This window comes from Megascapheus bottae, chromosome 38 (genome assembly GCF_031878675.1).
Source record: "Megascapheus bottae isolate mThoBot1 chromosome 38, mThoBot2.hap1, whole genome shotgun sequence".
Classification (NCBI taxonomy): domain Eukaryota; kingdom Metazoa; phylum Chordata; class Mammalia; order Rodentia; family Geomyidae; genus Megascapheus; species Megascapheus bottae.
This window is the reverse complement of record NC_143546.1, coordinates 92,506-114,707: the sequence shown is the minus strand read 5'-3', so window position 1 is coordinate 114,707 and position 22,202 is coordinate 92,506. Positions and strand designations below refer to the sequence as shown.

Below are 22,202 nucleotides of genomic sequence, written 5' to 3'. Positions count from 1 at the left end.
CCTTTGGGGCGTCTTGTGCCCCTCAAATTCTTGACCTGTTTGATGGGAGGAAACCAGAGTGTCTCGGTTTGTCATCTGTCTGTGTGTACTCAATTTAGATATTGGCGCCACTTTCCATCTCAGGACAACTTAGCCATACGCATGACATTCGAGATTGCATAGAACATGCTAGAAGAGTATACTACGAGTTCCAGCCTCTAGCCTGGTCCCCAGGACCGTGCTGTTTCCCTGTCTCCACACTCCCAGTTGTCTTCCTTGATTTGGAGATTCTATCTGAATCCCTCCAGACTCTCACTCAGCAATGCAAAACCCAAAGCCAAAACCTAAGATCAAGTACAAAGCTAGGATGAGAGGCTCCCTCAGCGCTTTAGCGAGCATTTGAATTCACCTGTCTGGAAACAGAACGTAAGAGCCATTATGGGACGTGTAAGAATCCAATGTTTACACGTAGCTTACTAAATGAGTAATGTTACCCAACCATGTGTCATTTTGTGTCCGTGTTCTACAAGTAGATGATTACTGTGAATTCTGAGCATATTGGCAAACTGAGGGTTCTGACCTGTTTCTCACATGTAGCAGGAACCAGTTCCCACCCACAGGTGGTAACAAATCGTTGCCATGTAACCGGTAACCAGAGATCAGGGCTGGGGCTGAAAAGCTACCCACTTGAATGAAAGCAGGGGCATGTCCATACTCGCAGAATCCGTGTGGCCCTGCTGCCCTCGGCAACCCTTCTGCCATGCCAGGTGCCAGAGCAGTGTGGTTTTGCAGGTCATAGTACAAAGAGGTTCATTCCCCCTGGTCTGTGTATGTGTGCAGCGTGCCACGTCTTGATCCGAGTCAGGCAGTCTTTAAAAGAAGCTGAGCATCCATTGCTCTTGACATCCCCAAGGGGACTGCCGGGTTGCATTTCATGACAAAGGTTTTCTGCAGATCCTGGTGAATATTCACACCTCACCCCGCCATTACCCTGAGTAAAAGTGAGTTGCAGGGCTGCCGGGTGGCTGAGCTGTGATCTCCGCTCTCCTTGGCTAGCCTGAGTGAGTGGAGGCTTTGCATGAAAATAAGCAGGACATCAAGGACAGCAATCAACACATCCCATGTGGTGTGTGTGAACTTAAATGTGCAAAAGCTGTTTAGTAACTTTTTTTTTTCTAATGGAAGCATGCTGTTTGAAAGAAGAGAGTGAAAATTTGCTTGAGGCAGACTGGGTGTGGAATTCGTCTGGATCGCTTAATCAAGGTCTTGAAAAGGTGTTGCTTTACCCCAATTATAGATCTGTGTGAGGAATCTCATTTGTGCGGCCGGGGCCTGGCTGAGTGAGGCCCCACAGACACCTGTGGACATCTGGCCGCCCTGGAGAAAGGGGCGATGTACAGCTCGGAGGTGGGGGGCTTGTGCGAAAGACACGGGGTTCACAAGGAGCCTCTTGAGTCCGAGGTTGCTGAGTGCGGGTTCAGATCTGAGCAGCTCTGACCAAGCACCAGAGCAGGAACCAGGAAGTTCCAGGGGTAACTTGTTACCCTTTTGGGGCCAGGTCAGTTTCTCCCAGGCCTCACAACACTGATATTTCCCAGACGGTTCTCCTCCTCTAGCAGGTTAGGTGAGCATATGTTCTCTCTCCATCTTGAGTGAAGCAGAAATCGTAGATTTCTAATAGGATCTTAGGTATGTTAGAGCCACCGCAGTCGGAAAGGCTTAGTGTCTAGGCTTTGCTTAATATTTAAGATGTCTCCCCGCTGTGAACATCTACACACTTCTCTGTTCAAACTGAATACTGGGTCGGGGTGAAGTCCTCCAGGGTTGGGTCAAGTCCTCCAGGCTCTGGTGAAGTCCTCCAGGGTCGGGGTGAAGTCCTCCAGGGTCGGAGTGAAGTCCTCCAGGGCTGGGTGAAGTCCTCCAGGGTCGGGGTGAAGTCCTCCAGGGCTGGGGAAGTCCTCCAGGGTCGGAGTGAAGTCCTCCAGGGCTGGGTGAAGTCCTCCGGGGTCGGGGTGAAGTCCTCCAGGGCTGGGGAAGTCCTCCAGGGTCGGGGTGAAGTCCTCCAGGGCCGGGTGAAGTCCTCCAGGGTCAGGGTGAAGTCCTCCAGGGCCGGGTGAAGTCCTCCAGGGGTCAGGGTGAAGTCCTCCAGGGGTCAGGGTGAAGTCCTCCAGGGCCGGGTGAAGTCCTCCAGGCTCGGGGTGAAGTCCTCCAGGGTCAGGTGAAGTCCTCCAGGCTCGGGGTTAAGTCCTCCAGGGTCGGGGTGAAGTCCTCCAGGGGTCAGGGTGAAGTCCTCCAGGGCCGGGGTGAAGTCCTCCAGGGCCGGGTGAAGTCCTCCAGGGCTCGGGTGAAGTCCTCCAGGGCTGGGTGAAGTCCTCCAGGGCTCGGGTGAAGTCCTCCAGGGCCGGGGTGAAGTCCTCCAGGGCCGGGGTGAAGTCCTCCAGGGCCGGGTGAAGTCCTCCAGGGTCGGGTGAAGTCCTCCAGGGTCGGGTGAAGTCCTCCAGGGCTGGGTGAAGTCCTCCAGGGTCGGGGTGAAGTCCTCCAGGGTCGGGTGAAGTCCTCCAGGCTCGGGGTGAAGTCCTCCAGGGTCGGGGTGAAGTCCTCCAGGCTCGGGTGAAGTCCTCCAGGCTCGGGTGAAGTCCTCCAGGCTCGGGGTGAAGTCCTCCAGGGCCGGGTGAAGTCCTCCAGGGGTCAGGGTGAAGTCCTCCAGGCTCTGGGTGAAGTCCTCCAGGCTCGGGTGAAGTCCTGGAGCACCCAGAGCCCAGGCTGTGGAGAGGGCAGTGGGGAGGGTCAGCTCGGGGAGGGGGGGACAGCTGCTGCCTTGCCAGGGAGGGGAGGGCGGGTGGGGAAGGGAGCCCGTGCCCAGGTCAGCTTCCACAGTTGGAACACCTTAGGGACCTGCATGGCTCATCTCCTCTCCCGGCCCCGCCCCTGCCTTCCCCCGGCCCCGCCCCCTACTTCCAGGCCCCGCCCTCGTACCACGCCCCCGCCTTCTCCGGCCCCGCCCCCTGCCTTCCCCGGCCCCGCCCTCGTACCACGCCCCCCGCCTTCTCCGGCCCCGCCCTCGGACCACGCCCTCTGCCATCCCGGCCCCGCCCCCCGCCTTCTTCGGCCCCGCCCTCGGACCACGCCCTCTGCCCTCCCGGCCCCGCCCCCCGCCTTCTCCGGCCCCGCCCTCGCACCACGCCCTCTGCCTTCCCGGCCCCGCCCCTGCCTTCTCCGGCCCGCGCTCGCGCCACGCCCCCCGCCTTACCCGGCCACGCCCCCGGTTTCCTGGCCCCGCCCTCGGTCCCGGCCCCGCCCCCTGCTCCTCCCCCGCTGCCCCCGCGGGTCGGCCCCCCTGCCAGCATGGGCTGAAGTTTCCCTGAAAGTCCCGGCTTGGGCTCCGAGGGCAGCTGAGGGGGGAGCAGCGGCCACGCAGAGTCAGGCCCTGGAGGGAGAGGGAGGGGAGGAGGAGGGGGAGGAAGAGGAGGGGGAGGAGGAGGGGAGGGAGGGGAGGTCGGCCGGGACAGAGCCCAGCAGAGGGCGGCCAGTGTGCAGGGCGCCCCGGGGGCGGAGCTGAGCAGGGCTCAGCGGTGGAGGTGAGGGAGGAACGGGCGGTGATGTGCGTGTGGAGAGAGCCAGGGCCTCACCAGGAGGCGGGGAGGAGCCCTGCGAGGGGAGGGGGAGGGGGAGCGGGAGGAGGGGGGAGGGGGAGGAGGAGGAGGAGCAGGAGGAGGAGGTGGAGGAGGCTCTGACCTCCCAGCGGTGCTGGGCGCTGCCCTGGGAGCCTGGGGCTTCATCATGGCTGTCTAAGGGAATGCAGGAGTGCAGAGGATCCCTGGGGCCTGGGCTGCCTGAGGACTGAGAACCAGGGCCTTCCTCACCTCCATCCCCTCCCCACCACCCCCACCCCCTCCCCACCACCCCCATCCCCTACCCCCTCCGCACCTCCACCCCCTCCCCACCACCCCCATCCCCTCCCTACCACCCCCATCCCCTCCCCACTACCCCCACTCCCTCCCCACCACCTCCATCCCCTCCCCACCACCCCCATCCCCTCCCCACCACCTCCATCCCCTCCCCACCACCTCCATCCCCTCCCCACCACCCCCTCCCCACCACCCCCATCCCCTCCCCACCTCCATCCCCTCCCCACCACCTCCATCCCCTCCCCACCACCCCCATCCCTTCCCCACCACCCCCTCCCCACCACCCCCATCCCCTCCCCACCACCCCCTCCCCACCACCCCCATCCCCTCCCCACCTCCATCCCCTCCCCACCACCCCACCCCCTCCCCACCTCCATCCCCTCTCCACCACCCCCATCCCCTCCCCACCTCCATCCCCTCCCCTGCACTGGTGCTGGGAGCTGCATTCCCAAGGCCTGGGTGCCAGCTGATGGCATGGGCTCTGGACTGAGGAGCAAGTTCACTGGGCTCAAAACGGAAAGCAGCTGTTTTCTTGGACCCTCACAACCCTCTGACACCCAGGGAAGCAGTTTCCCATTCCAGACAGCTTTCTATTTCCCCATGACAGTGAGGGGAAAACCTGCAGCTTCCCTGGGTTCTGACCCTGCCAGCTCAGCTTCAAGGCAGACCCCACAGGCCTGGGCTCCGGACGCTGTGCCAGGAGCGGGGGACCAAGGGCAAAAGGTGTAGCTAAAGATGCTCTGCTACGCTTACCGCTCAGGAGATTTCCGGGGTTTAAGGGACTCTAGCCAGGAGCCAGGGGTGAATCCCAAGTATTTCCTCCTGGATCACATTGCTTCCCAGTGCTTCACACGTTGAGAAGCAGAGAAGCCCTCCTCCCCTTCCACCTCCCCTTCTGTCCCTGTGATTTTTCTTCCTGGGATGGAAGCCCTTGGAAAATTTCTGCCAGCGTGCCCTAATCTTGGCAGTGTGCAATCTAGACCTAGTATCTTATTAGGCATTAAGTAGGACTTGACACACCCTAGCAAACAGAGCTGTTGTGGGAGAGGTGCCTTTTTCCTGCAGCTAAGGTAGAAATGGTTGTCGTGACAGAAGTGTGCCTGTGGCTTGTCCCCGTGAGAACCAGAGAGAGACCGTGATGGCAGAGAGAAAGCTTCACTGCGCACACCAGGAGGTGTGGAGCCCTTCCCAAGCCCTCCAGCCTGATCGCCCCAAGTCCTCCCTGCGCAGTCCAGGAAGAGCAAGGGCGGGCTGGGAACACCCCACAGTTATCTGACCAGAATCAAACCTTAATGCCTTGGTGGTTGTGAGGACATCGGGCCACCGCCCCTTTCATGGGTTAAAATGAGAATCGCATCAGTCCGTTAGTAAGCTAAAATGAAAACGCATCTCTCCCCAGTATCACAAGTGTGAACTCAGATTCTTCAGAGAAAGGTGATAATTAAGATGGCACCACTGTTTTCCCAGATGTGGAATTAGGGGCACTCGGGCTGAAGGCTCGGGAGAGAGCCCCTGGGAAACCAGAGCAGGGGAGGAAGCCAAGAAAAGTGGCCATGGGCAGATTTCACAACTTCTGGAGAGTGAGCAGTTAGCTTTGGTGGGAATGGGATAGGTGGGACCCAGGTGCTGCTGGAGGGGACAGGGAGAGGGAGGGGACAGGGAGGGAAACATTGGAGACAGAAAAGGAGGCTAATAAGCAGTGGCTCACGCCTGTCTTCCTAACTGCTCCAGAGGCTGAGGTCTCAGGATCGCAGTTCAAAGCCAGCCCAGGCACTCAAGTCCATGAGACTCTTATCTCCAATGAACCACCAGAAAACCAGAGGTGGTGCTGAGGCTCAAGGGGTAGGGCGGATGCCTTGAGCTGAAGAGCTCGGAGAGACAGCACCAGGCCAGAGTTCAAACCCCACAACCAACCCCCCCTCCCAAAAAAAGGGGGGGCAGCTAAGTATCACCAGGCAGAAACCAGGGTTTGTTTGGCAGTTTTGCTGATTTTGTTGGATTTAGCAGCAGATGGGATGGGTCTCCTTTGAGCCAGAGAAGGGAAAGTGTCTGCAGGCCAGCTCCCAGAGGGATCACACGCAGGGGACATGGCAAGATGGTGACCTCGAGACTGGCCCTGCACTGCTGGACAGAGAGTTGGGGCCAGGCAGAAGCAGCCAGGCCTGTGTTGTATTGGTCAGGAGGTGTAGTAGCTGTGTGTGTGGAGGTGGAGTGCGTGTGTGGGGGGGGGTTCTGGGGCTTGAACTCAGGACCTCACACTCTTGTGGCACTTTCTGGTGTTCCACTGCTTGAGAGTCCCTTCCACCTAGGCTAGTTTTGAACCCCTACCCTCCAGGTCTCAGCCTTTAGAGTCGAGAGGATGACCTAGCAGCTGTCTGTCTGAGCTATGCAGGGCAGATGGGTGAGGATTTGTGAGGCAGTCTCTGCAAGGCTTCCTGGGGCCCTGCATTTTCTGCCAGGTCAGCCAGCCGGGAGAGGCTGGCTGGTGCGGTGCCAGAACACCAAACCCCTTCCGCAGGGCAGCCACACCCTGCCCCTGGGGGTGGGGGCTCCCTCATTCACAGCCCCCAAGCCGCCCACCACAGCACCCACCGCTGGTCAGTTCCCTTAGCCCTGAAGTACAGAGCCCTGCCCTGCCCTGCCCCCTCCAGCCTGCTCCGCCATGGCCCCTCCAGGTCGCCGGTTAGGGCCGCGGGGCAGGGCGCACCCCTGGTGCTCTAGCCCTGAATTTCAGGTGGCTTGTTTCAGCACGTCTAAGGGCAGGGCGAGTGCAGGTAAATTGTAACTGCAGCTGGGAGAGGCCGACTAGCTGAAGCCTGCCCAGCCTTCCTGTGGTACCTGCGGCCGCTAATTGGGTCCCTCTCATTCCCAAAGATGAGTTCTCTCTGTGGAATTGTGGCCAGTACACCACAGTGGCCATTTTTAATCTGCTTTAGCTCTCTTCGTTCTTGTTGCTTTGGAATTCCCAGGTGCTCTTCCTTTAAAACACAAGGAGGCCAAATTAAAAGACCGAGGCAGTCAGCTGATTTTCTTGTGTCACTCTTGGTGGTGCACTTTTGTGCATAGCTGTAGCAGTGAGAAAGTGTGTGTCTCCAGTAGCCTCAGGCCTGAAGTGCCCACCTCTTTCTCTTTTTTTCTTTCAGTGTGGTTTGCCCCCAGCGTCTGTCTGTTACAGTTTATGGAAACTGTATCCTTGGAGTCTGTCCCTGTACCAGCCACTAGAATGCAGTCAACTCAGAGAAACTTACTGGTACTTAGGTTTAATTTAAAATAAAAGCAATTTTTAGGAGAAAAAAAAATGGTGAAGAGGTTTTTGATTGGGGGAGGGCTAGAGGACAATGCATGAATCCAGATACAAAGTGTTGAGCCTGGAAACTCTGCAGCCCTTCTCAGAAGTGATTTCTTCCGAATTCTACACGTAGAAGACCTTGATCATAAAGCAAAGGCCTCAACTCTCTTCTGCCACACACATGCCTGTCTTGAAGTTGTAACCTGTAGTGGGTGCTTACATGCTATCAATTGCATTTGCAAAGAAAGCCTTGTAAAAAGCAGTGGCCCTTTCTGGGCTTGGGCCTGAGACAAAGAAATCTCTGTCACCAATACCTCTGCTGCCACAGCCATCCCTGCCTGTAGCCAGAGTGCTATGGCTGTCAGCTACCCCTCGTGATTTAAAGTATACGCGTGTGTATGCATGCTCGTACACATGTGTATATGTGTTTTAGAATGCAGCGAACCACACTCAGCAAGACAGGCTGACAAGTTATCTGACCTACTGGTGCTTCATTAGGTGCCATTAAAACCTTGCAGGTTTGTTTTGGTTTTAGTGGTACTGGGTTTGGTATGGGTATCTCATGCTTGCTAGGCAAGAGCTCTGCCTTTGAGCCGTGCCCCCAGCCCTTTTGGCTTTCATTTTGAATAGAGGCCTAATTTTTTTTTTCCCCAGGTCAATTGAGGACCTCTGTCTTCCTATCTATACCTCATAGCACCAGCTTGTCTGTCAAGAGGGGGCCTTGCTAACTTTTCTCTCCAGCTAGCCTTGAACTGTGAACCTCCTGAGTAGCTGGGGTTACAATCTGCCACACCCTTCTAGGATGGCACGTAAATTTTACAGAGGAAAGATTATCAAGGCCTAAATTCTCAGTATAAACTTCACTTTTTGCCTATGCCAATGATGTCCCTGTCTTCTTATTATGCGACTTTAATGGTGATAGGTTTTATTTTTATTTTATTTTATTTTGGGGGGTCATGGGGCTTGAACTGGGCCTAGGTGCTGTCCCTGAGCTCTTCAACTCAAGACTACCTCCCTACCCTTGAGCCAAGCCCCACTTCCCATTTTCTAGAGGTTCATTGGAGATAAGCGTCTCAGGTTCTTTTGTGCCCAGGCTGGCTTTGAACCTGGATCCTCAGATCTCAGCCTCCTGAGTAGCTAGGATTACAGGCGTGAGCCACCGCGCCCCGCAAGGGTGATAGATATTTGTATGTATTCATGCATCCTACTAAGCATCAAACTTGGCCTTGCACATGGCAGACAAGCTCTGAGCTACTTCCCCCACCCACCTCCACACAACCCCGATATACATTAAGTGGAAAAATGTTTATTTAATTCCTTTACTTACTTTGAAGAGTCCGGCACTTTTTCTTCATTAACTTCCCCTTTGCTGGGACCTGAATTACCTAAACATTCGTGGAAATGCGGTTTCTAACTTTTGGTGGCCATTTTATTCTGTAGTGGAAAGAGACAGTCTCGGTCGTAAGGTCAGTGGCAGAATTCACCTTGTGTGTCTGTGTGCGTGTGGAAAACAGGTGCAAGCGCCTGTGCACTACCTGTGAGGGAACCACCTGTGCCATGAAGAGGTAAAAACGGGTGGGAGGTCACATCTCGCCCCAGCACCCCACCTCCTGCTTCAGCTCACAGTCAGCCCTGCCTGCCAGAATTAAGAGCAATCACAAAGGCTAGTTATTCTATGTGACATTTGTCTGTATGGACAGTGGCTCACCTGCACTGCAGGGGGCCAGGGACACATGGACCCACAGTGTCTCAGCAAATAATCATGGTTAAAAAATAGGTGATTGTGGGCCGGGAGTTTAACCTAGTGGTAGAGTGCTTGCCTAGCATGCACAAAGACCCAGGTTCGATTCCTCGGTACCACATACATAGAAAAAAGCTGGAAGTGGTGCTGTGGCTCACGTGGTAGAGCTCTAGCCTTGAGAAAACTCAAGAACAGTGCTCAGGCCCTGAGTTGAAGCCCCAGGCCTGGCCAAAAAAAAAAAAAGTAGGTGATTGTAGTTTAAAAATAAGTGATTTTGACTGCAATGTATTTAGGGGAGTAATATCAGTTTCCATGCATATAGAACACATGCTTACTTGCTTTCTTAGTAAATTTCTCTCTTGTTCTTGTATTTTTACCCTCCTCCTCCTCCTCCTCCTTCCCCTCTTCCCCTTTTCCTCCTCCTTCTCCTCCCCCCTCCTTTCCCTCCCCCTCCCATCCTCCCCTCCCTGTACTTGGCTGAGATGTTAGGTGCTAAGGTTTCGATGCCTGCCTGTTTGGGAAATGACCAAGCCGAGGCCAAGAGGTTGCTGCTCCAAAAATACTCCAACAGATGGGCTTGGGATATTTGCAGAGAAGATTCCAGAACATGTGCTTTGAGGATTAGGTTGACTAAATATAATTACTTCTCCAAACAAAATAGCTATTCATTCTATTTTGTCCAAGATCCGGAGAGAAATGCAGTTGATTTTGCTTCTGAATGCATTTCCTTTGCATTTACAGCCCCGCGCCTTTGAAGCATAAAATAGTGCCTGGCACGAGCGAGTTCCTGGGTTCAATACGCAGCACCCCCACAACCTAATGGATCGATATCCCATAGGTACCGTTTGTGTTCTTAGCCATAAGTGCAAATACTTTTGTTAAGCTCCAGACCTAAGGAGTTGGTTGGTTTCCTGACATTCCTGGAGAAATTACTGTAAAAGATATTGGTGGGTCTCCGGGAGACAGATTGGCTCATGCTGTGCCAGCTGAGAGATGCTGAGAGATGCCTAGACACAGCACACACCAGGCCAGGCCCGGAGGTATTACCTTCTTAACTGGCAGAAAAGGAGGTTGAGGCAGGGGCTCAACCTAACCCTTGTGGTGAGCAGGGCGGGGTACACAGTTCTCTCTTCTGTCTCCATGTGTGAAACTCGTGCTTCTTACTTTAGGCTCAAGGAGTTGTTTCCTGGGGGTGAGTGGTGAGCTGTGAGCGTGGGATTCTGCCCCACCTGGTGGAAAATGGCCTTAACAATGAGCACGGGAGCCGGGAGTTTGGCCTAGTGGTTAAAGTGCTTGCCTAGCATGCATGAAGACCCAGGTTCGATTCCTTGGTACCACATACATAGAAAAAAGCCTGAAGTGGTGCTGAGGCTCAAGTGGTAGAGCTCTAGCCTTGAGAAAGTCCAAGGACAGTGCTCAGGCCCTGAGCTCAAGCCCAGGACTGGCAAAAAAAAAAAAAAAAAAAAAAAAAAAAAACTCAGAGCATCCACGTGCTGCATTTTCCCTCTAATTACCACCCTCCAAGGCGTCCCCTGACTTTTCAGCTGTGCTCCTCTTATTTGGCTTCCGTAGGGCCAGAAATGCAAGTGAAAGTGGTGTAAAGGAACCAGTTTACAACTAGAGAGTGCAATATGCAGGTCAGTGCCCGTGTCAGCGGGAGTGTATGCTATCCATACGTTGATTTTGTTGCCTGGTCATACTTTTTCTCTGGCCAGCAGCAGCCTGGGGGACCCGAACTCAGCATGCTGACCATGGGGTGAGCTGGGGGCGGGTTCAGTAGCCAGGCCTCAGTGTGGTGTTCTGGATTTTTGAGCAGCCACTGTCTTCCCGAATGTCCTAAATCTTCCTCAGGAGCCAGGATCTTTTGCAGAGGGGGAAGCCTGGGGTCAAAGAGTACAGACATTCACAGAGCTGGTTAGGGAGGTTTGAGGTATTTTTCATGGTGGAAGACTGGAAAGTTCCAAATCCTTAAGAAAACATGCAGATAAACCCAGCTTAATCAAAACCTCTTAATTCAATGCGGTAAATAAGGAAGGATGGATTTCATTGGAACACAACAAGGTTTGTTCTCTCAAGTCAGTGTGCATAATTTAATAGAGACCTTTCATTTCACAACCATTGGAAACCTACAGTTAGGTTTTGTTCAGATGTTGCCGTGCTGGCGTCATTTGCGAATCTATTTTCAGAAACTTCAGATGTTAATAGGTTAAGTTCCATTCCAGAAACAATCTGGAGGGTGCAGCTTGAGTGGTGACCCTTACCTCGCAAGCCTGAGGTCCCCACCACCACGAGGAAGAACACATTTTCTGCGGGTTCTATAGTTTTGTGAAAACAACCCAGGGAAGAGGGAAGTCAATGTGCCATTGTCTATTTGCACTGTGCTTTTGGAACGTTGGAACGTTTTGGTGACCTGTTGCCTTCTAGAGGGGTCTGCAGCGGCGTCCATCCAGCAGGCCCCGTCACTGCTGAAATGCCCCCAGGTTGTTCTGATACCCCGGGCCATGGCACTGAGAACTCTGCCCCAGGTCCTACATCTGCACTTTCCTGCCTCCTCTAGGGCCTGTGTAGGGAGCGTTTTCAAGGCCTGCCCCTCGTATCCATACTTCATGGTTACTCCCCCCCCACACACACACACAGGGCACACATTCCCTCTGGCTCTGACCCATCAAGATACTCAGCCCCTAAGTAGCTCTGGAACACAGGCACATCTTCTTTGAGATCAGACCCCATCTGGACACCTTCTTCGAGTGGGTCTCTCTCCATGACCTGTCCAGAAAACCCGTGTTCCTTCTCTTTGCTCCCACTGCTAGTCTGCAAGTTCTGCAGGGAACCTGCTAGGTGTTTCCGCCTGTGTTTGGTCACCCCGGCAGTCGGCGGGTCTGCAGAAAGGGGTCTGTCTGTGACTTACCATTGAAACCTGTGTCCAGTACCTTGTGAATACTCTTCCAGGCTTGGTTGAACAGTTCACATCGTTGTATTCAAGTTGGGTCTTCCTTTACACAGATTCCAAACATACCAGAGATAAGCTTAAGTTCCTTTGCATCTAATGCTGTTCTAGGTACTGTTCGTGGGTCGTTTTCATTTAAATGTGTGCAGAGAAGGCACTGGAAGTATGGAGAAGAAGGTGATTTGGCCGGAAGCTTTGGTAGGGTCCAGCCTCGGGATGGTCCAATCTGAGATTGTCACTTCCACTGCCGGGCTTGGCCTGCTGCCTGTCTCGCCGCTCCCGTTTGCACCGGATGGTTGTGAATCCATTCCAGAAGAATACAGAGAACTGTTTTCATGAACGTCAGCTTGGGAAACGTCAGCAAGCAGAGTTAAATGTATTACACAAATCCTTTTCTACACACACCCGTGCGCATCTGCAGAGGGGTCTTCATATGTTAGTGTGCACACGTGTAGGTATGTGCCTTCATGTGTGTATGTAAAACTCCATGGCCCAGTTGCGGTCTGTCATGAGCCTCGCACACGATTGGGTTTGTTTATCTCTATATGCACCAAATCTCCTTTGCGCCACACGCCAGCCTGAATTGCCCTGTGAGGGTCCGTCTGCTCAGGGCTTCGGCCTTTGCGTGTCTGCATGCGGACTGAGCCCCCAGGTCTCCGGTCCTTGGGCCGAGGGGTGCAGAGCAGGGCCTAGGAACAGAGTGGATGCTTTTTCTGAGGCCCACCCACACGTGGCCTTCATTTCCTGCATCTTGCACAGCCTGCGTGGTAGGCCTCCATTCTCAACAGGTAAAATGGTAGAATACCCTCACGCACTGCTGCTTCAGACTCTTTGCAGTTTAAACCTATTGTTAACAAAATTCAACACCCTGGAAAAAAAGAGAGAGAGAAATCCTTCTAAAGAACTTCAATGTAAATGTTTAAAAAGCAGTCCTGGAGCTTGAGCTCAGGGCTTGAGCTCTATCCTTGGGTTTTCACAAGGCTCCACCCCTTGAGCCACAAAATGTTAAATTGTTAATGGCATCACAGAAGAGGAACTAGAACTGCTTTAGCTGAACTCGGAAGTCTCTGTTTTCACACAGCCATCTGGCACTTTGCATTTCTCAGTTCTGTAATACTTCCGGAAGGAGCGGATTGGTTTTGACCACGGTGCCTCGGCAGTAAACAGTGTCAGAATGAAGCTCCAGGCCTTGTGTGGTGAAGCCAGTCTGTGGGGGAGGCTGTCCTGCCAAAGGCTCCCCATCCTGTGTGCTGGGGACCCCTGCGGGGACGGTGGGGAGGCAGAGCCTCAGCCACACCCCTGGGCAGCTTGGAGAGGCCTGGGCCACTCAGGACGGGCCTTTGGACCTCTGCAAGAACTCTCTACTTTTTCAGGTCCCTGCCATGAGAAAGAACATTAAAGGTACATACTACAGTCCTGCTGTTTGCTTTTTTTTTAATGAAAAAAATATATATATATGTCAACAAGGTTTTTTTTGTTGTTGTTGAGTTTTTTGTTTTAAGAAGACAAACCTTTATGGCACCTATTTGTCATTCCAGCTTCACAGAGATGTATAGAAAGAGTGGCTGAAATCCAAGACCAGACCCTGCTAAAACATGAAACTCTATCAAAAACACAAAGAGTCTGGGGGCATGGCTCAAGTGGTAGAACCCCTGCCTAGCAAGTGCAAGGCCCTACGTTCAAATCCCAGTTCTGTGTCTGTCTGTCTGTCTGTCTGTCTGTCTGTCTCTCTCTCTCTCTCTCACACACACACACACACACACACACACACACACACACACACACACACGTGAGATAAATTTATGATTCTTATGTGATGACAAATTCCATGTCTGGAGGATTTTCCTTAATAAGGGAATTTATAAACTCTTAAAATTGATTCAAAGGAGAGTCAAAAAAAGCAACACATTGGCATATAAAAATACCAGAAATCAAGCCGGGCACGGTCGCTCACGCCTGTCAGCTACTCAGGAGGCTGAGATCTGAGGCTCACAGTTCAAAGCCAGCCCAGGCACTGAAGTCCCTGAGGCTCTTACTTCCAATTAACCTCTAGAAAACCAGAAGTGGCGCCGTGGGTCAAGGGGTAGGGTGGTCGCCTTGAGCTGAAGAGCTCAGGGTCAGTGCCTAGGCCCAGAGTTCAAGCCCCACAGCTGTGACGATGACATACTGTATGTAAGGTAGCGCTGGGGTGGAAAGTTCAGAGAGACGTAAACGTGCAGTCAGCGTCGGGTGAAGGGCTTTCGACGTGCAGATTGTCTGAGAAGGCATTCTCCCCAGAGACAGCCCCAGACCCCATCCGTGGGTGAGAAGTTTGTTGAGGCCACAGTGCCTGGCTCTGATCCTCCGTGACAAGATTTCCTCAACACCCAGTGCCTCTGACCCTCAGGGCCGCTGCCTCCCCACGTATGTGGAGTGCAAGGCCGGGACAACTCCCCACCTCCTGTCCCTCCCCGACAGCTCCCCTTCCCCACTGCCCCTCTCTCCCCGCCCTCTTCTCCCTGTCCTTCTCGGCCCCTGCCCTTTCCTCCTCCCCTCCCCTCCCTTCCCCCCTTTCTTTGTCTGATGTGTCTCCTCTATCTTTTGGAAGTTCCTGAGGTGGGTTTTGTGGGTGTAGACCCCGTATCCCCACCACGTCACCACTCTCCCGGAGCTGCTCGCTTTTCTCCTGGAGCTTTGCCCATCAGTGCTGTTGAGGAAGCCCCCGGCCTCGGTCTTTTCACCAAGGCTGCCTCCTTACCTAGACCGGCTTGCAGTTGCAAATACTCAGTTGCATGACAGGGAACTGAGATTTTGCATATTTGTTTGAAAACCTTTTCTTTGGTTTGTGGGGCCTGAACTCTGGGCCTGGGTGTTGTCCCTGAGCTCTTTTAGCTCAAGGCTGTACCTCTACCCCTGGAGCCACAGCGCCATTTCCATTTTTCTGGTGGTTAATTAGAGATAAGAGTCCCCGGGCTGGCTTTGAACCGCGATCCTCAGATCTCAGCCTCCTGAGTAGCTGACAGGTGTGAGCCCCCACCCCTGGCTGAAAACCTTTTTCTAATGTCACTAAAAGTTTGAGGTCAGTGCCTCAAGCATATACTACTTGAACCTTACTCCTTCCTTCACTCCCTCCCTCCCCTCTTCTTCCCTTCTTCTCTCCCTCCCTCTGTGGTACTGGAATAGAGCTCAGGCAAGGGTTCTAACAGAGGTATGCCCTACCTTCCAGCTTGTTTTCTTTTCCGTCTCTTCAAGTTTTAACCAGGAACAAATTTGTAATGACCTGTACATCAGTAGTCGTGGCTAAAGAGTTCCAAGTAAAACAACTCTGTTGGGTGAAAAAATTATGTACTGGCCGACAAGTCCATAGAAAAAGTGAGTCAAGCACTTCTATGCGTCAGTGGATTCCTGGAGCCGTGGTGGGACTTTGTTGACTTTCAGAAAAGGGTGGCTCTTCATTGGTTGCTATTATGAGGAGGCCTCCCCCTCATTTCCTGCTAAGCAGATGTTTTTTCTTTGCGCACATGGATCAATATTTTTTCTTCAATATTTATCTCCAACTTTATACATGTTGATGCTAAACCCAGGATTTTCTAAACATTAGTTCGCTTTACAACAAACATTGTTGACGTGGACTATCATAGAGTGGTGAGAGAATGTCAGTGGGTAGGAAATATTATTTATTCCCATTTCTGTAAAACTATCTGAAGTCGTTTTAGTATAGGGGTAAACTTTGGTAGGCCTCTGGTATATGGCATCATTTTTCCATTACCCAAAAATTCACATGTTTATCTCCTAAGACAAGCGAGCGTGTCCACCGTGCTTCCACACTGCTTAGACCCTCACTTCACATCAGACGCGTCATGCCTTGCTTTTACTCAGTCTTGGCATTCTTGGTCTACAAGTCCTTTTACAGAGTGGTGATGGTGGTAAACGAAGCTATGCTTTATAGGGGAAAAAAACCTCACTTATTTAGAGGATTCGGGAGCTGAGAGCTGTCCTGGTTAACAAAGAACCCACGTAGCATCATTCTCTAGCATACACTGGCTGGGCCGCTGTGGAGAAGGGACGGCAGGGGCTTGGACTGGATGTGCCTGTGGCAGGTAGAAGTGGGCACAAGTTTAGAGACCCTGGGAGGTCGCGTGGATGGAGAGGACTGGGTGGGCGATTCCTACATCTCTGTCTGGAGCAAAGGGCCAGGAAGGGTGCTAATGGGCTGAGGTGTTGAAAAATGGGGGAGGAGCCGTGGGTTGGCAACAGAGAGCCAGGGGGGGTGTGCGTTGGTGCCCGCAGAGTCTCAAAAGAGAACACGCTTGAGAGCTTCTGCAGAAAGTCTCTGGGACGAGGTCAAGGCCAGGCGCCAGCTGTGGGAGTCACTGGTCCAGGGCTGCTATCTGAAAGAGGGCGGGTGAGCTGGCATGGGGTAGACCGAGAGAGGATGGCGTGTCTGCAAGCCTGGCAGGGACCTGTAGGAGGACGTAGAGTGGGCAGGTGAGCCTGAGGAGTGGCTTCAGCAGTGAGAGAGAGAGAGAGTGAGAGAGAGAGAGAGAGAGAGAGAGAGAGAGAGAGAGAGAGAGAGAGAGAGAGAGAGAGAGAGAGAGATTGATTTATATCACAGGATGAAATGCAAACCACAAATGATGGGAAAGTGAGAGAAAACTCCTTACGTTTGGCTTTTCTGTGTGACTCTCTTGATAATATTTACTGGTGTTAATTGTTCCTCTGCCTACTTTGTTACCTTTTCAGTGGCTACAGATGTATTCAATTCCAAAAACCTGGCCGTTCAGGCCCAGAAGAAGATCCTGGGTAAAATGGTATCCAAATCCATCGCAACCACCCTGATCGACGACACCAGCAGCGAGGTGCTGGACGAGCTCTACCGGGTGACCAAGGAGTACACCCAGAACAAGAAGGAGGCCGAGAGGGTCATCAAGAACCTCATCAAGACGGTCCTCAAGCTGGCCATCCTCTACAGGAACAACCAGTTTAACCAGGACGAGCTGGCGCTGATGGAGCGGTTCAGGAGGAAGGTGCACCAGCTGGCCATGACAGTGGTGAGCTTCCACCAGGTGGACTACACCTTCGACCGCCACGTGCTCTCTCGGCTGCTGAACGAGTGCCGCGAGCTCGTGCACCAGGTCATTCAGCGCCACCTCACCACCAAGTCGCACGGGCGCGTGAACCACGTGTTCGACCATTTCTCCGATTGTGATTTCCTGGCCGCCTTGTATAACCCCTTTGGGAAGTTTAAACCTCACTTACAAAAACTCTGTGACGGCATCAACAGAATGCTGGATGAAGAGAACATATGAGCCTGGGAAGGAAGGCCGGACCCGGACTGTGGTCTGTTTGAGGGTGGAGCATTGCTGATTCATGAAGGAGAGAAGAGGACATAGATACATATATATTTTTTTAACATTACACATGTTTCAGGAAGACTTGGCTCAATTCAACCGTCGGACATTAAGGATAATGCTTTTCCAGCATTTGTTCTTGGAGTACGGGTTATTGCCAAAGGACTCTGTTCACAACTCCCCTCACCGTGGCAGGTCGTGGAAAAGAGGAGTCTGAGCGTGAACCCCAAGACCTGCTGGGGACAGTCCTCGCCCGGCCGGCACCGTGGATGTGTCCAGTATGTACAGAGCTGTGTGCGTGGACCCGCTTGTATTCTGCACTGTATATAGCTATCTCTTTTAGAAAGTCCAGAATTTTCCTCCTGCTGCCATCGCTTCTTTGACAACAATTCTATTTTCGAGTCTACCCTTGATTGTTGATAAATGTGATGTTGTGGCCGCTGAAGAATTCAACCCGAAGCCGTCCCGTTGGGTTACTGGAAAACAGAGCCTTGCATATCTGAAACCAGTACTGTGTGGCAGTGAACTGGATCACCCATCACAGATAATGTCCACTGCAAGAATATACCTCTGAATTGGAGTACTGATTTTTAGTACCAACTGTGAGACTTCAATTCTCAAAGATGTAATAGCATGTCATTTCCTTGAAATGCCTTCCTAGGGCTTCACTTTGATGTAATCTTGAAAATGTGCTGATGAAAACTCTCTTATTGACGTCCATTTCGCAGGCAAGAAAAAAAAAGAAGAAAAACCTAGATTGACCTGGACAGTGGGACAATAATGCGCATTCTAAAAGATTTTTAAAAGACCTTCATTTTAGAGACAAACACAACAAAATTACCTGGGACACCGATAAGGAGCATGAGACAAATGGTGGGTGTGCTTCCGTGCTTAACACAGTTCTATAAATAAAGGGTGTCGTTTTTCTATTTAACCAATAAGGCTCTGGTGTTTTCTTACTTGCTGTTTTACTGAATAAGCCAGAGGGTGTTTGCATTTCAAGCAGTTGCTATATTGTTTCTATATAATTTTAGATGTGTGAATGACACCAAGGCAAACATTGGTCTCTATCTTTCTTAAATTTTTATTTCCTACTAGGAAATAACAGGCCCAAGTCCCGACACTAGGTCCTTGCCTCGAGTGTGCCTGAAATGTGTTCTTTGGCCCTGATTTTGCCTACCTCCTGGGATACTGGCATTACAATCACTGCACCCCCAGAAATACCCCGACCGCCCCCCGCTTGGCTCAGGACAGCAGCCAACACAGAGAGCCCGCTCCCCCACCCCACCCCCCGGCCCTGGTTTGGTATTACACCCTGACCCTGGGTTTTGAGGGAAAAGCACCTCGCCTTCCAGAGCGGGAAGGTGATAAGTAGACCTTCTGGAAATGGCTTCACAACTCAGAACGTGTCCTTGGGCTTTATCCCCTGGAATAGCTCAGCAGCCTGTCTGCCCAGCGCTCTCCTCATGGAGAAGAGCCGGAAGCCTGGTCGGTTCTACTCTGCTGTCCACCAGATCTTGCCTGGGGAAATGAGGGCGTCCTCATGGGCAGGGCCAACCACAGGCAGCTGGCCCAGGCCTGGATCCGCCTGTCCAGGTGGAACGTAGCCCCGTGCCTCGTGGTAGCGACCTGCCTTCCTGAGGACTGGACGGGACTCTGCCCCTCACATGGACGGAAGCCGGGGAAGGCATTTGTTCCTCTGTAGCGGCCCCAAGTTGCTGCCAGGAGGTCTGCAGGTATGAACAAATGTAGACTCCTCTTATTTATGCATATCCTCCTTCATTGCACAATGCAGATCCTATGTAAATAATTATTGGTTAGCTCATAGCAACAAGAAAAACACTGTACATTTCATACACATGTTTTAGAACAAATTTCAGTCCACAGTTGGTGGAATCTGCAGAAGCAGAACCCCCAGATGGAGGGCCAGCTCGTGGGGAAGGAGGGATTCTGCTTACCGACATCTCAGAATCTCACAGAGTGGATTCTTTGCGTTTCTAGTGTTGTCTGGAAAGCACAGAGGTGATTTCTAACACCCCCTTTTGCATGAATTTCACGTGGCAGGCAAGTTAAAAAACCTTAGGAACTTGGGAACATTGGTTTTGATTTTGAGATCCAGTCTCGTTACTTAGCCCAGGCTGCCCTCAGAATCTTGACCCTCCTGCTTTAGACAAGTGCTGGGATTTATAGGTGTACCTCATCACACCTGGCGGAGTCTTTCAGTAATTTGGAGACATAATGACGTAACTGACTATTAATTTTATGCATACTGCTATTCTGAAAAAAGTATGGACTCCATGAAATCTTTTTTTGTAACAACTGTAAGCTATATATATTAAAAAAAAAAAAGAAGAAAAGTGGTGGGCACTGGTGGCTTGCACCTGCCATCCTAACTACCCAGGAAGCTGCAGTCTGAGGACTGCAGTTCAAAGCCAGCCTGGGAAGGAAAGTCTGTGAGACTCTAATGTCTAATGAACCACCAAAAAAAAAAAAAAAAAAACCCCAACCAAACAAAAAAACTAAAGGTGGCTTGAGCTGTGGCTCAAAGAGGTAGAGCACTAGCCTTGAACAAAATTGCTCCAGGATGAGGGCCCGGGCCCTGAGTTTAAAACCCATCAACTGACAAAAAAATAAAAATGAAAAGAAAAAATAAGAGTATGAGCTAATACAAGAAGTGGATGGTAGGGTCAGTGTTGAAGTGGCCCTGAGTCAGGGACCCCCTTATGTTACAGATAAGGGCACTGAGGCTGGAGAAAGCAGGAGTTTGCTGTAGCCATACAGGTATTACATGTCACAGCCACAAACTAGTTTTATTCAAATAAAGTGTAACTAAAAGTGACTAAACACGTTGCCCCTGGAAAGAGTAGGCATTTTGCTTTGTAAGTGATTTTTCAAATAGTGACACTTTGGACAGAATTCAAATCATGAGGCTTGGCTGTTCTCTGAAGATTTGGGTCTCGTGTTACACAAAGACACTTTTTCAAAGGTTTCAACGGGGCTTCTAGTTTGAAGGCATATTGTGGCTCAGCTTTCTTTCTCTTGTGGCACTTGGGTTCAAGGTGCTTACAATTCAGATAGCTGTGAACCTGGGCTGGGGCGGTACGGCAGGTCCAGCTCCACCGCTGCCTGCACTGAGCCCTGGGAGATGGTGTGGCATGGTTTAGAGCTTCGACTTTTATCCCAGCTTTGAAGACAATTTCAGAAAATGAGGTTAAAAAAAAATAGCCTTGTGTTTTTCTGATTAGGAGACTTGTCATATACAACTCAAAGATGACTTACTGAAAAGCATGTGTTAGAAACTAATGATAAAAATATTACTCTTTCTGTTTTATGTAACAATATCTCCTAATGATCTGGGAACTATCTCTCACAGTAAAGTACACCTTAAAATAAAAATAAGTCAGGCTCCAGTAAGTAGCTTATGCCTGCCAGGCTACCTACTGAGAGGCTGAGTGCAGATAGAGCTAGTCAGAAAGTTTGAAAGATGCCCTCTCCAAAATAATCAGCAAAAAGCCAGGCTTGGAGACATGACTCAAGTGGTAGAGTACCAGTTGTGAGCAAGGAAGCCTAGCTACAGCATAAGGCCCTGAGTTCAAACACCAGTACCACTAATATTAGATTAAAAACTGGCCACCAAATCAATTTCCTGCTGTATTTCTGATCCCACCAAGGCGGTACCTTGTGTATATCAAGTCAGATTTTTTTTTGAGAATTTTAATGCATCCTTGAGATACTTGATGAGAAGATATTTGCTAAGTTATCATTTCACATTGTAGTCCTCACAAACAATACATAAAAGGTGGCTGCTTTCTCCACGGACTGAATGCTTACCATAAAAAGTTAAGTGCTACTTGACTGAAGGAAATGAAGATATTCTAATGAGGTAAACTGAACTTACTTGTTAGTAGCTGGTTATGACATGCTTATATTATCCTAACTCTGAAGTAACTTACTTTCTGTAGTTCAGATACAGACAGTAGAAACTCCCTAATTAAAACACTAAGAGAATGAGGGCCGGGAGTTTGGCCTAGTGGTTAAAGTGTTTGCCTAGCATGCATGAAGACCAGGGTTTGATTCCTCGGTACCACATACATAGAAAAAAGCTGGAAGAGGTGCTGAGGCTCAAGTGGTAGAGCTCTAGCCTTGAGAAAGTCCAAGGACAGTGCTCAGGCCCTGAGCTCAAGCCCAGGACTGGCAAAAAAAAAAAAAAAAAAAACACTAAGAGAATGAACAGAAAAATGAGCCAAATCTTTGTTTTCAAAATGATACAACAGGAAAATCCGAAGATGCTAAAACTCCCGTATCCACCATGGCCAAAAGATAGTGAAAATTCTCTCTTATCCTGGGCTCTGCATGGCCCAGAGCCAGAAACATAATATAATGTAATATAATATAATATATGTATCTTAGGGAAATTTCTGAAATGGAAGCATCTCTGCCCAGGACAGTTGCTATGCTTTCCACCTGACAACGACCGTGAGCTGCACGTGTCAGGAGGGGCACAGGGCCCTGGAGGGAGGTGTCTGCTGTACCCTCAACCAGGACATGGTCTGGAGGCAAACGTCTGTGCCTTGCAGAATGTCCTTCAGCGTGGGCTGTGTGCCATTTCCATGCACGGGCTATGACCTCTGTGGACCCAGGCAGCCCTGATGCAACCTTTATCCGGTGGCAGAGGGGACTTGCTGCCTTCCCCACCGACCACAGCCCCAGGGCTCCATTTAGCCCAAGTCGTGTGGCGTTTACTCTTACCACAAGGGAAAAATGTGCTGTTGTTGGTTTTTTTTAAGCACGTGTTTTGATTTGGAGAGTGATCTAGGACAATGTGCTTCTCTGTACTTTGCCATTTCCATGTAAAAGCTGACAGATGGACTCAACCCGTGGTTTAAACCTGCCGAATGTGAAGTATAGAGACAGCCAAGAAGGGCTGGGTGTGGCTCAAGTGCCTACCAAGTGTGAGGTCCAGAATTCAAACGCAGCATTGCCAAAAAAAAAAACAACACAAAACCCC

General features: G+C 51.3%; 1 protein-coding gene across 1 annotated transcript in view; it reads left to right on the top strand.

Moving 5' to 3' along the window:
- The window catches only part of Tnfaip8 (TNF alpha induced protein 8), a 53,487-nt gene extending 36,320 nt beyond the window's left edge, over window positions 1-17,167 (top strand). The window contains exon 2 of the mRNA XM_090325440.1: window positions 16,587-17,167. Coding sequence (XP_090181566.1) covers window positions 16,587-17,152 — 566 coding nt within the window. The 3' untranslated portion in view covers window positions 17,153-17,167. The remainder of the gene's footprint in view (window positions 1-16,586) is intronic.
- The last annotated feature ends 5,035 nt before the right edge of the window (window positions 17,168-22,202 follow it).